The sequence below is a fragment of the Manis javanica genome, chromosome 17, assembly GCF_040802235.1.
Source record: "Manis javanica isolate MJ-LG chromosome 17, MJ_LKY, whole genome shotgun sequence".
Lineage (NCBI taxonomy): Eukaryota > Metazoa > Chordata > Mammalia > Pholidota > Manidae > Manis > Manis javanica.
This window is the reverse complement of record NC_133172.1, coordinates 6770947-6785057: the sequence shown is the minus strand read 5'-3', so window position 1 is coordinate 6785057 and position 14111 is coordinate 6770947. Positions and strand designations below refer to the sequence as shown.

Sequence of the window (14111 nt, the reverse complement as noted above, 5' to 3'; positions counted from 1 at the left end):
ATTTCCGTGGTGTAAATGCTCCCACAGTGTCAAGATTTCAAGCTCTAGATGATTGAACTGGCTGAATTCCTGAATTTTTAACAGCTCCCATGAGCCAGTCTGAGTCATTCCTTCATACCACTGTTTTAAATTTTGTATATAAGGAACTTGTGCTAGCTTAGGATAAACGGGAATTTTCTGGAAAGCTACAGGAATACCTTATAGGAGACAGGGCAAGACACGCATCCAGGTGTCCCAAGTCCTGAGAAGCCAGATGCGGACAGGAGCCAGGGCAGGTGCCTTTTCCATGGGCCACGTGACCTCCGTGTCTCTCTGCCTGTCTGCTGCTTTCAAATCATTCCAACTGTTGGGCGAGCATTGTGTATTTTCCTCAGTCCTTGTCCTCCCCGCAACAAAGAATTAAAGGGCAGAGACACAGTAGTGAAACAGAGTAAAAGTTTTATTTAAAGTTATTTAAAGAGAGAAAAAGTACAGGCCACCTTAGCAAGGAGAGGCACCCTGAAAGGTTGGAGAGAAAGTTTAAAGTTAAAAGGTTACGCACTTTGAAAGTGTGGGCGACCTCAGAGAGAGGAATGCCCTGAAAGGTTGGGGGCTCCCCCTTTTAAAGATTCTCCACGAATTGTGACTAAGGCCTGGGGGTGCAGACCTGTTAAGCGGTCTCTGAATACTTAGAATTAACACAAGCAACCTCCTCCTCTGATTTCTCGGGGGTTTTGGTCCAGGAACACATCAAACAAGGCCGCCTGCCTAGCCCCCAAGGTGGGCTGAGTTGTTATCTGTTTGCTAAAGAGTAAATTAAGAATCTTAGTTCTTAACTTCTTGGGTATTAAAATGCAATCTTTAAAATGTAACCCTTCCTACCTTTTACTGTGTTGTTTACAGCTGGGTCTGCATGCTAAATTAGTTGCCTAGGTTACAAACTACTTGATTAGGGCCAGAAAGAGGGAAAAAAAACAGCATATAGGTAAAGGTAAAAAATAAACTGGGCCTGTATGATTAACATAATAAAGACATAGGCTATGCTGAGCTATCTTCCTTAATCTGGGGAATATTCACAGGCCAAGTGGCTCCTGGCTTTTTGAGCTTTAATTGATTAACTTTGGGTCTTTTTAGTGGATTTTCCTGGCCTTTTTTCTCTATCCACCGTGCTCATCTCTATTTTCCTGCCTAACATAACCATGTGACTTCAGGAGAGCTGCCCAACTGCTTTGAACCTCAGTTTCCTCATCTGTAAAATGGGGCTAGTAGATCCAGCCTCATTGGGCTGCCTTGAGTAGGTACACAGAATGTGCTCAGTGTGTGTTAGCTGTTAAGAGGTTGATTTTGCCCTGGGGCAAACAAGAATGGGCAACCCCCTGTCCGGATTTGCCTGAGGCTGGGCAGAATAGGAGACCTCTCCCAGGATCCCACAGGAACGGGAGAGTTGGAGGGAAACCCCTGGGAGACTCCAGCTCCTGTCTGTGGTTTGACAGCTCCCTCCCAGATTCAGTGGCCTGCCTCAGTGTCCCTCCTATTAATCCTGTTGCTTTAACCTGCCAAAGTCAACTGTGGCAGATCCTTGTACCCCCAGACAGCTCTCAGAAGCAGGTCTCAGGAGAGGAAATCTGACTGGCCAGCTTGGGCAAGGTGTCCACATCTAGGCCAATCGTCTGGCCGGGGCAGGAGCTCCTAGTCCCTGCAGCCATCCAGTCTGTCAGCAAATAGCTACAGAGCACGTACCAGGGGCGAGACACTGTTCCAGGCACGGAGGACACAGCCTTGAACAAGCCAGACCCTGGCTTCACGGGGCTCCTGTTCTAATGGGTGACGGGGTGCTCGTTTCCTATCGCTGCTGTGACAAATGACTGCAAAATTAGTGGCTTAAGTAAAACAACACAAATGTACTCTTTAAAAGCTCTGGAGGTCTGGGCCTTACTGATCTAAAATCAAGGTGTGGGCAGGGCTGCCTTCCTCTCTGGGGCTCAGATCCGTTTCTGGCCTTTTCCAGCTTCTGAAGGGCACCCCCACTCCTTGGCCCGTGGCCCCTTCCTCCGGTTTCAAAGCCAGCCACGATCGCCTGAGTTTTCCTCACGTGCACCACTCCGACTGCTCCTCGGGCACATCTCTGATGCCGGCCCTCCTGCTTCCCTTTCACTGTAGCTCTGATTCCCACCCTTTCAACACCAATAGCAATGGTGTATTTTTTCCCTCCATGCATGTATAACTGATGCGGGGGTTCTTGTTCACAAAGCCGAAGAATGAGCTTCACAAACACTCAAGGTAGGAGAGCCAGGGAGAGGCTTTTAGAGATACAGTGAGAGGACAGAGCTCCCGGTTCACGCCAGGACAGTCTAGGGGTTTTATTGGCAGTTGAGGATTTTTGAGAACATGAAAAAAGGCTTAGGGGTGTGCACTTGTCAAGCAGTCTGAATGTTTAGAATTGACTTAACACAAGGAACTTCCTGCTCTAATGATTCCTCCCTGAGATACCAGCACCTTGGTCAGGGGGCATATGAAACAAGGCCCCCAAGGTGGGCTGAGGTATTGTTTGCTAAAGAATAAGTTAAGAATTTCTAACTTCTTAACTTCTTGGGTATTAAAATGCAATCTTATCTTTAAGGTGGAATCTTTCTTGCCTTATACTATGTTGTTTATGCCTGGGCTTACTTGCTAAATTAGTTGCCCAGTTTGCAAAACCAGCTCAACAGATCTGAAGGAGAAAGACAGCACATAGGCCTGGGCCTTTAGCATGCTGAAGTGAATCTTAGCACATGATTACAAATGATCAGCATAATAAAAATGTGCTGTTCTTTATCTGGAGAACATTAACTGATCTCACTGAAGAACGACTCTAGAGCTTAATGTTTAACACAAGAGTTTTGGTAGGGGGTTTCCTTGCATGTAGTTTCATTACTCTGGCTGCAAATATCCTGCCTTGCTTTTCCGGAGGCCCTCACCCTACTCTGACTACATCCACAGTCCCGATCTCATAACTAACAATATTATACCCAGCAGTAATAGTAGTATAACTTCATTCAGGTACCTGGACCCGATTCCAATGTGTGTAAATGTGTGGGAGGGGTTCTTCCAATACGTACTGAAACCAAGCAATTATTGAACATCAGCAGGGTGTCTGAGAACTCAATTCTCATGCTATCTGCCCCGAGACAGCACCAGGCCCACCAGGTTAAGGACTACGTCCTACAGGACTGCCCTCCACCCCCGACTCAAGACACCCGTCGCAAGCCCCAGGCAGTTACCTGTGCCTCTGACCTACAGGCTACAGACTAGAGGTTCCCACGACCTCCCCCTTAGGTCTGATTAATTTGCTAGAGCGGCTCACAGAGCTCAGGGAAACACATTCACCAGTTTAATAAAGGAGACAAGTTAACAGCCAGATGAAGAGAGACACACACAGGCCAAGGTCCCAGATACAGGAGCTTCTGTCCTCGTGGAGCTTGGGGCCCGGCTCGGTGGCACATGGAGGCGGGTCTGGTTCCCCAAGCATGGAAGCTCTCCCTGACCAAGAAGCAGGATCCGACAGGGCAGAGCAGGTACAGGAGAGAAGACAGAGAAGCTCTTCTTGGATTTTTGTGAGGCTTCATGGCATAGTCACAATTGACTAAATTATTGGCCATTGGCTGATTCAGCTTCCAGCCCCCACCCTTGGGTGGGGTCCAAAAGTCTCTCATTAACATGACGAAACACCTGTGTCACATTGAAGACTGCAGTGTTTTTAAGACTTCAGGAGCTTTAGCTGAAGACCAAATGTACCTGGGAAATACGTGTCTGGTCATATGAGTGACCAGATAGATCTTTCTTATAACTCATTGTATCACAAGGATCCTTGTAATTACATTGGGCCCCCCAAAATAAGCTATGACAGCCTCCACATCTCAAGATAATTAATCGTATGTGCAAAGCCCTTTTTGCCCTGTGAGGTGACATATTCAGAGGTCCAGAGAGTTGTACCTGTACATCTCTGAGGACTATTACTCTGCCTGCTGCAACCAGAGACAGAAAATAAGTGAATACTCAAGAAACGTCTGTTGAATGTGCTGAGGAAGCTAAGCCAGGCTGGACAGGAAGTGAGGCGAAGGGGTGCCGCAGTCTCCCCAGAGGAGGGGCCATCTCACCAAGTTGTTTTTTTCTCCCAGCCTTACTGAGGTAGGATTGACAGGGAAGCACAAAAAGAGATTGTATATATTTCAGTTGAGTGATTTTTTTAGGGTGTACAACGTGATTTCTATACATACAATGGTGAAATCGTTACCCCAGTCAAGTTACTTAATACCCATCACTTTGCAGTTACCTTTTTGTGTGTGTGCTGAGAACACTTAAGATCTGCTCTCTTCGCTCAATAAAATGGGGGTTGGGGGGAAATTCCAGCATATCTGAAAGCAAAGATAACAAAAAGCCCCCAAAGCCGTCTACTACCACATAGTTCATGTCTTGCCCATGCTACTGTCCACCAAGGATTGGCAGGGGGCCTCAAGTTCCCCACCCCCACTGCCACCCCATTTGCGGTCACAGTCCAGCAGCAAAGTAAGATGCTACAGAGTCACTACATGTCTTCTCGGTTCTATACCACCTTCATGGTGACCCCCCTCGTTATGTGTGCTACTTATAATGCCCCTTAATCCCTTCTCCCTCCCTCCCCACTCGCCCTCTCCACTCCTCCCCTTTGCTAACCACTAGTCCCTTCTTGGAGTCTGTGAGTCTGCTGCTATTTTGTTCCTTCAGTTTTGTTTGTTGTTATACTCCACAAAGTACTGAAATCATTTGATACTTGTCTTTCTCCACCTGGCTTATTTTACTGAACATAATACCCTCTAGCTCCAACCATGTCGTTGCAAATGAATTTCCTTCTTTTTTGAGGCTGAATGATATTCCAGTGTGTGCGCATGTGTGTGTGTGTGTGTGTGTGTGCCTGTACGTGTGTGTGCGCGCACACCACATTTTCTCGATCCATTCATCTGTCTACAGACACTTGGGCTGCTTCCATATCTTGGCTACTGTGACTAATGCTACAGTGAACCCACGACTACAGATAACTCTTTTGAGAAGCTGAATTCACTTTAGGTAAATATCCAGGAGGGAATTGCTGAATGATGGTTTTATTTTTTGTGTTTGAGGACCCTCCATGTCATTGGCCATAGTCTGTAACAATTTGTTATCTCCTGTCTTTTTGATAACAGCCATCCTCACAGCTGTGAGGTGACACCTCACTGTGGTTCTGATTTACATTACCCTGACGATTAGCCATTGCAGTGCATCTCTAAGGACCATGAGGACTGATTAGGGCAGAAAAGTAGTATAGCAGCAGAGCATCATCACAGGTGGCGGGCATAGCATGTGCAAAGGCCTACTGGGAACCTCCTTGGACACCTCCAGTGGGTTAAATGGTGGCCCTGAAAAATGTATGACCACATCCTCACCTCTGGATCCTACGAATGAGACCTTCTTTGGTAAAAGAGATGTAATTTTTTTTCTGCAGATGTATTTAAGGATCTCAAGATCAATCATCTTGGGTTATCTGAGCAGGCCCTGCATCTAACGACAAGTATTCTTAAGACAGAAGAGAAGACAGTGAGAAGAAGAGAATGCCACACAAAGACGGACACCAAGACTGAACTCAATTTCTAGTCCCCCCACCCCCACATGCTTCCCCAGAGATGGGAGGTGGGAGGTGGGCAAATTTGGCTGACATTCTGCATTTCAAAGCCTAAAATCACATGGTTGGTCTTTCTGGCCTGACCAGCCCAGTCCTGAGTCACCTCATTAGCATAAATTCAAGTGTGGTCAGGGGCCCCCTCTGAATAACAAAGACACCCTTATCCCTTTTCAGGGAAATCCTAAGGACTAAGAGGTTGTCTCCCTGGATGCTGAGGGACAAAGGCCAGCGGAGTTCTCTATTACACAGCGATAAAGAAGAAGAAAAGAGGCCAAAACCCCTTTGCCATCCATTTAACAAATACTGATTGATCATCTGCTAAGGGCCAGGCACAGCTCAAGGTGCTGGGTAAACAGACGCCCACCACAGTCCTTCTGGAGCCGTTATCCCAGTGGGGTAACTGACGAGAAGATAAGTAACTTGCAATGGTGTATCAGAGGTTATAAGTGACAAGGGAGAGAGCAAAGCAGGAATGAGTGGGAGCTGGGAGGGGTGCAATTTGTAAAATGTGGCAGGGAAGGCTTTACCTTGTGTGTTTGAGCAAAGACCTGAATGAGATGGGGTGGGCCATGTGGGTTCCTGGGGGAAGGGCATTCCAAGCTGAGGAACAGCCAGTGCAAAGGCCCTGGGTCAGCAGTGTGGAGGAGGCCAGTGTGACTGAACTGGAGAGGGGCGGGAGTGAGGGCATACAGGGGACAGGGCCAGATCCTGTAGGACCATGTGGGACACAGTGAGGACTTGTACTTTTAAGCTGAGTGTGGCAGGAGCCAGGGGAGGGTTTGGAGAAGAGGAGAAACTTGTTTTGACTTAGGTCTTTAAAGGTTCTGGCTGGCTGCACATGGGGAACAGCCTGTGGTGGGGTGAGGGTTGAACCAAGGTGCCAGGTGAGCAGGTCGCAGTGATATTCAAGTGGGAGATGGTGGCAGGCCCAGGTAATGGCAGCGAGCATGATGAGAAGTAGTCGGATTCTGGATGCATTTGAATGGTCAGCCAACAAGTTTGCTGACTGCCTGGACTGTCGGGGCAGTGAGAGGCAGAGGTCACAAGTCCATTCCAAGGCTTTGGGCTGGAGCAACCAGAGGGATGGAGCTGCTGCACACCTTCATGCAGAAGGAGGGAGAGTTTCCCGAAATGAAGATGAAGGGTTCAGGGTGAGATCCCTTTGCCATCCATTTAACAAATACTTTACCTGTTCAATTGGCCCCAGCTGCCCATCCACTGTGTCCCACGCGGGATCGGGGGTGGTAACCAACCCAACCTCAGCCCTCCCGGGGCTTGAGTCCAGCTGAGGCGCCCCTGGTGGCGTGAGCCTCCACCTTTCACCACCAGGTGGCGCCTCTTGGATCAGCCAGATCCACCGCCAGCTGTCTCCCCAAAAAATTTCCTTTCACTTTCGATATCTGGCTGTCACCCGGCCTGCCCCTTCCACACCCAGCTGGGGCAAGCCTTGTGCGTGTGGAGAAATGGGCAACGGGTCCCCAAGGGGCGGGGCCGGGATCCCCCTCCTAGGACTAAGGGAGGAGGGATGGGGGTCGGGTTCCTGGGTCCCTGGCCTGGGGAGGGTTCCGGGGACTGGACGTCGGGGTTCTTGAAAGGGGAGATGAAGAGTTTTCACTGTAACTGGGGCTCACGCAGGAAGCCCAAGTGAGTAGGAGGCGGAAACTTAGCCACATCCAGGGGCCGAGGGAGGGGCGCGGAGGTGAAGGGGCGGGCGAGGGAGGGGCTGGGGTGTGGGGATCCGAGACTCGGTCTTCTGTCCCTTCCAAGATCCGGCCACAGGCATGAGGGGTCTCAGTCCGAGATGACAGTGCTGGCGCCAGCCTGGAGCCCAACTGTGCGTATACCTGGGGCACAAGGTGGAGGAAAGGTAGAGAAGTGTGGTGATGGGCAGAGCGGAGAGGGGAGATGGGCGGGTGGGAGAGGAAGACAGGGTGGACAGGGATGGGGGCGACGGGCAGGGGTGAGCGGAACCTGAGAGGGATGGGCGGAGTTGGAAAGTTGGAGAGAATGGGAGAGAGGAGCTGAACCCTAGGCAGCATGGAACAAGAGGCAGAGAGAAAAATAGGGGAAAAGATCAGAGAAGGGCACCCGAGAACCAGACAGAGGAGAGGCGGGAACTGGAAGAGGGCCTGTCCTGGGAAAGGGGCGGGGGGTGCGGAGAGCCCAGGTGAGGGGGCGGAGCCAATGCCGGGCTGCCCCGCCCCTCCCGCAGACCTCCCTGTTCCTGCTCCTGTTGCTGAGCCCCGGCCTCCGCGGGACCCCCGACTGCTCCTTCACCCACAGCCCCATCTCCTCCACCTTCACAGGCACCATCCGCAAACTGGTGAGGGCCCGGTGCCAGCCGCTCCCGCGCTCCTTTCTGAGGCTGACGTTCTGTCTGATTGTCCCGTGTTTAGGTCCCCCTCTCTCTGGGTCCCTGTCCCCCTCCCTCTCCGGTCTCTCTAGTTCTGTTTCCTCCTGTCTTCATCAGGGCCTGACCCCCTGACCCTGTTTTCTCCCGCAGGCTGACTACCTGCTTCAAGATTACCCAGTCACTGTGGCCTCCAACCTGCAGGACGTGAGTCACCGAGGGGTTTGGGGTGGAGGTGGGGAAAGAGGCTCCAGGTGCAGCGCCCTTCAGGGGACCAGGCTAGTTTGCTGACACAGCCTCCGCCTCCCCTGGGACCCAGGAGCCCCAGCCCGCAGCCCGGCTGCCCACAGGACCCAGAGCTGGAGCTGTCTCTCCCCAGGACGAGCTCTGCAGGCCGATCTGGCACCTTGTCTTGGCCCAGCGCTGGATGGGACGCCTCAAGACTGTGGCAGGGTCCCAGATTCAGGACCTACTAGAGGCTGTCAACACCGAGATACTCTTTGTCACCTTATGTGCCTTCCAGGTCAGCCCTGAACTTGGGGCGCAAGTGAGGGAAGCCAGATGCTTCCCTAGGGATTGTAAGCAAAGCTCTGCCAGGCCTTATTGGAGCTTTTTTTTGACCATAGCAATCCAAGGGAGGTGGAGCTGGAAGCCCAGTCCCACTGGGGACCCCATTGCTGGGAATCACTGCTCTGGGCACACTGGTGAGGGGTCTGGGCCCGATGCGGCAATTCTGGATTTGTTTTCCAGGCCCTGTTGCAGGGCCTTGCTGGGCAGGGGAGGCCCTTGGCCTGAGGAGATGCCCCGGCTATGCGATGGTGACATCTCCCTCCCCTGCCTCCAGCCCCTCCCCAGCTGTCTCCGCTTCGTCCAGACCAACATCTCCCACCTCCTGCAGGACACCTCGGAGCAGCTGCTGGCCTTGAAGCCCTGGATCACCCGCAGGAATTTCTCCCAGTGCCTGGAGCTGCAGTGTCAGCCGGGTAAAGGCTCCCAGTGACCCCAGCCCACTGCCTCACCCCACCCCTGCAGCCCCTCACCCGCCCTGCTCAGGCCAGCCCAGACCCCCACCGTGCTCCCATTGGCTGTGTGACTTTGGGCATGTTCCCCCAAGCTCATTTCCTTATCTGGGCCTCAGTTTACCCATCTCTGAGAAGGGAACCATGAGGCAGCCCCTGCTGATAAGTAGAATGAGAGCCACATGTTTAAGTATGAATTTCCTAGTAGCCAAGTTTTAAAAAGTTTCTTTTTTTAAGTGAATGCTTTATCTCAGGAATGTTAATGTTCGTTATTTTTTTAGCAAGTTATTGGTTGTTTTAGCTTTAAAATGTTTGTTTTGGAATAATTGTAGATTCAAAGGAAAGTGCAAAGAAACGTACAGGGAGTTCCAGGACGCCCTTCACCCAACGCGCCCAGGGTTACATTTTGCTTGTCAAAGCATTACTTACAGCACAATATCCAAGCCAGGAAATTACCATGGGTACCGTCCTCAGAGTTTGTTCAGATCTTACCAGTTACACATGCATGCGCGTGTGTGTGTGTCTATTTGTTTCCTAGGATTACTGTAACAAACACCACAAACTGGGTGATTTAAACAGAAGTGTATTGTCTCACACTTCCGGAGGCCAGAAGTCTGAAGTCAAGGTGTCAGCAGGATCAGCTCCCCAGGCCTGAGAGGGAGGCTCTCTTTGGTCTCTCTCCTTGGCTTGTCAATGGCCGCTTCTTGTCGCTTCTCTCTATGCATATCTCTGTGTCCACATTTCCCCTGTTTATGATGACACCAGTCGTATTGATGAGGGCCTACCATAGTGACTGCATTTTAACGTATTTATCATTTTAAAGATCATGTCTCCAGATCAGGTCACCTTCTGTGGTTCTGGGGGGTCAGGACTTCAACCTATGCATTTTGAGGTACACAATTCAATCCATAATTGAACTGTGTGTATAGTTTTATTACACGTGTAGCTTATAAATCGCCACCCAATAAAGATACTTAATTTGACTTCCTCCTAACAACTCCCATCCCTAACTCCCAGCAGCCACTAGTCTATTCTCTATAATGATGTTATTGAATGCAATTTCAATACTTTTATAATTATTTTCATAAGGAATCATTTAAATCACAAATTTTGTTTAATTCTGTACTCCAAAATAGTACCATTGCAACACATAGTCAATATTTTAAAAAACTACTTAATGAGATCTTTCGCATCCCTTTTTCCCTACTAAGAAGCCAGTGTGGTTTTTACACTGACAGCACATTTCAGTTCAGACGTCACTGCATGTCACATGTCTGATAGTCCCATGAGTCAATAGCTACTGTGTGGGACTGGCTACCACTGAGTTTTCCAAATGAAATAACTTCTTTAGAATACAGCGAGAGGCTATACTCTGCAAACTCGACTTTTTCAGTTTATTAAGGTTTTCTCTGTGACCCAGGAAATAATGACTTTTGTAACTGAACGTTGTCTTAGGAAAAGAATTGATTATTTTTCAGGTAGCATCAGAGCAAATCTAATATATTCTGTCTCGCTTGTCATATTTAGCATCTCTCTGTCCTTGGTATATTTGTCTACTAAAACCATTAAGTCCTGAGGTAGATAATTTGAAAACCTCCAGTCTAAAATTATACCTTTCTTAATTTCTCCCTGCATTCCCATTGTATCATTTATGTTTAGCTTCATTTGTCACCCGAATTTATGTTTATGACTATTCATTCAACTACCTTTTATTAACTATCTCCTTGGTGCCTGGCACTGGGTGCACAACACAGAAGACCAAGTCCATGGACATGTGGGGCTGACATGTCAGTTGGGGAGACGAGAAGCATGTAAACAAGGCAGGAAAATGTCTGTGTAACAGGCCCTATGCAGACAAATTAAACAGGGTGTTGGAACTGTGGTCTGAGGTGGTTGGCTGGAAGAAGGGAACAGCCAGCACAAAGGCCCTGAGACAGAAACCCGCCTGACTGTTTAAACAGCAGCGAGGAGACCCCTATGGCTGAAGCCAGTCAAGAGAGCAAGGGGGAGAAAGTTGGGGGTGAGGGTTCAGAGGGAACGAAGGGGGCCAGGATGTGTGTGGGGCCTGTGGGTCATATTGACTTACTATCTATCCACTCATTCAGATATTTAATTTAGGTAAATTAAACTATTGTAATGTTACTAAATGAGCCTTGTAGGCCTTGTCCTCAGAACCTAGTAGGTTCTGACAAGACAGATAAGGCTCCTCTTGCCCACATGAAACTCCAGAAGAGAGGTGCAGGGGAGAAGAATGAACAAACTGATACATAAGCACCAGAAACGTGTCCAATTAACATAAAATGTTGCCAGGTAGTGTTCTAAACACTTAACTACACATCAAGTCATTTGATTTTTGTGTAACCCTATGAGGTAGGTAATGATTATGCTATGGTGATTATACCCATTTTACAGACAAGGAGAATGAGGCACAGGGGAGCGACCCGCCAGGATCACAGCCAGCGTCAGGCAAGCCTGCCTGCCTTTCCTTGGCCCAGCCCTTCTCCCAGTCACCCAGCGTCCTGTCTCTGCAGACTCCACCACCCTGCTGCCCCCAAGGAGTCCTGGAGCCTTGGAGGCCACCGTCCTGCCGGCCCCTCAGGCCCCCCTCCTCCTCCTGTTCCTGCTGCTGCCCGGGGCCCTCCTGCTCTCGGCTGCTGCCTGGTGCCTGCACTGGCGACGGAGGCGGCAGAGGATGCCCCACCCCGGGGAGCAGGTGAGCCAGCAGGGTGGGGCTGCGGGGGTGGCTGCACTTGCCCAGCATTGCTTATCTACTGGGTGCGTAGGGGCCCCACAGCTCCAGTCCTCAGGACGTGCTGCCCCTGGAGCCTGGCTTGTCTTGGGAAGTCCTTCACCAACAGGAGGCCCCTGGGCTTTGTGTATTGTGGGGTGGCGGGGAGCCATGGGAGGGCTGGGAGCAGGGGAAGGGCAGGTCAGCTCTGGATGCCGGAAGACCCCTCTGGGCCCACGACTGGGACAGACTGGAAGAGAGACTGGAGGCCACAGAGGAGGCTGCATAAGGGTCCAGGGAGAGAACAAGGCCTGAGCCAGGGCTGGGACCAGGACTATAGGGACAGAAGAGGACCGGTCAAGAATGGGGGAGCAGGGCTGGAGACTTACTGGCTTGGGGCAGGAGGTCGCACAGACCACCCCAGGTCTGATCCAGTGAGGAACCTGGAGGAGGGAGCCAGGGAAAGCCTGAGGGCCCAGCGAGGACCTGCAGGCAGGGGGGCCCTGGGGGAGATGTTTGGATGCAGGAGTCTGCAGGTCAGGAGCTAGTGGCCTAGAGCAGGCAGAGGGGACCTTTGTGCAAAGCCCTCCAGGTGTGAAAAAGCTCAGGGTGCTCAGCCAGTCTGGAGCAAGTGTGGATGAGGGGTTGAAAAATGCTGAAGGAAAATCTAGGCCTCAAACACCAGGTAAGAGAGCTGTGCCTCCAATGCCTAGGCTGCATGGAGCTGTGGGAGACGTGTGATGCTGGAGAAAACCTGTGACTAGGTGTGGGAGTGGGAGGCAGGTGGGCCAGGAGGGAGAGAGGAGGCCCCAGAGGGATCTAAGGAGAGACTTTTTACAGTGATTGTGATCGTTCACACATACGGTGCCTCAGTGACACAGACCCTGTGGTGGAGCTTTCTACTTATTAACTCATTTAGGTGCCATGTCACAGAGGCCGAAACCAAGGCACAGAGAGGTAATAATTCACCACAAGTCACACAGCTTGTGAGTGACAGAGCCAAGATTTGATTCTGCTTTCTGGTTTGGCATCCATGCCTTTCACTCTTCTTCCTCAGTTTCCTTAAACATACAAAAGATTCTATAATAGTCCTTCTACAACAGAGTTGTCTACCATAGGGGTTAAGTGACGTGACACCCACAAGGCCTTTAGAGCACCTCTAACAGAACACAAGCCACACATGTGACTTTAAACTTTCTAGCAGCTCCGTTTTTTTTTAAGAAACAAGTAACTTTAAAAATATATTTCATTTCACTCTGTGTATCTAAAATGTCATCTTAACACATAATCAGCATTTTAAAAGGTGGCTAATAAGACATTTTACATTCTCTTTTGCATACCAAGTCTATAGAATCCAGCATGTATGCTACACTAGACCACATCTCGATTCAGAAGCTCAATTTTTGTCAGAATAGTTTATCTGTATTTAGAGGCCTTGTTTCTGTCCACCACGTTTTCTCCCAGTAACCACACTATGAAGTTAAAATTAGGTAAAATTAAAAACACGGCTTCACTATAAAACAGACCACATTAGGGGCACTCAATATTCACAGGAGGCCTGTATCGTCGCTGTAGTGGTATTAGCACAGATCTAAACATTTCCATCATTGCAGAGCTCTTGTGGACAGCCAGCGATGCCCTTAACACATAGTGCTGGCTGCGAACGGAATTGTTTCCAGCAGTGAGTCCATGCAGAGCCCTGAGCTTGGTGCTTTGCTGTCCTCTGTCCATGTCTCCTCAAAACAGCCCAGTGAGACAGAAATATCTGTCATCCCATTTTACAGAGGACGACACTGAGGCCCAGAGGGAGGAGTCACCTGCCACAGGACACACAGCCGGGATTTGGAGGAAGTCAGCTAGAGACTGGTCCCTTCCTTAGTCCTGCTGTGCCCCTCACACTCTCCTCAGGATGGAGGCAAGGCCAGCAACCAGCACCAGCCCCACCTGCCCCCCTCTGTACGAATCCCTTGTCCCCAGGAAATTGTATATAAATCACTTTTCTACCAGCTCTGGCCAGGCCTGTCTGTGAATAGGGCAGTGTGGATTTGAGTTTCGGTGTTCCAGTTAATATGTTTCATCCGATACCTGTTTTCTGAGGCCTCCTGGGGCCCACGGCCCATGCAGAGCAATTTTGGACCCAGATGTGAATCAGAGGTGACCCAGCGCCCCTGATCTATCGGTAAGACAAGAGACCAGAGGGCTTCAGGACAGCAAAACGCACACTCCAATGAAAGTGGCACAGCCACTGTGGGAGCCCTGGGGAGATGCGTGAGATATGAGGGAGGCCCTGCGGAAGAATGAACCCCAGCGAAAGGGACTTTGACAGGCCAGATTTTGGAAGGTGGGGATGGGGGGCGGGGC

General features: G+C 50.2%; 1 protein-coding gene across 16 annotated transcripts; it reads left to right on the top strand.

The window, feature by feature from the left end:
* Positions 1-5476: 5476 nt before the first annotated feature.
* Positions 5477-13762, top strand: FLT3LG (fms related receptor tyrosine kinase 3 ligand). Of its 16 annotated transcripts, none has more exons than XM_073226293.1 (9): positions 5477-6804; positions 7421-7487; positions 7866-7976; positions 8157-8210; positions 8323-8526; positions 8630-8707; positions 8848-8986; positions 11554-11735; positions 13535-13762. In XM_073226293.1, exons 1-9 carry the CDS (start codon positions 6626-6628, stop codon positions 13739-13741), a joined length of 1221 nt encoding a protein of 406 aa, XP_073082394.1. In that variant the 5' UTR covers positions 5477-6625; the 3' UTR covers positions 13742-13762. The 16 variants fall into 16 exon arrangements, with proteins under 16 accessions (XP_073082394.1, XP_073082395.1, XP_017521054.3 ...); XM_073226294.1 differs by having other exon boundaries at positions 7421-7520; positions 8383-8526; XM_017665565.3 differs by having other exon boundaries at positions 7421-7520.
* Positions 13763-14111: the final 349 nt, after the last annotated feature.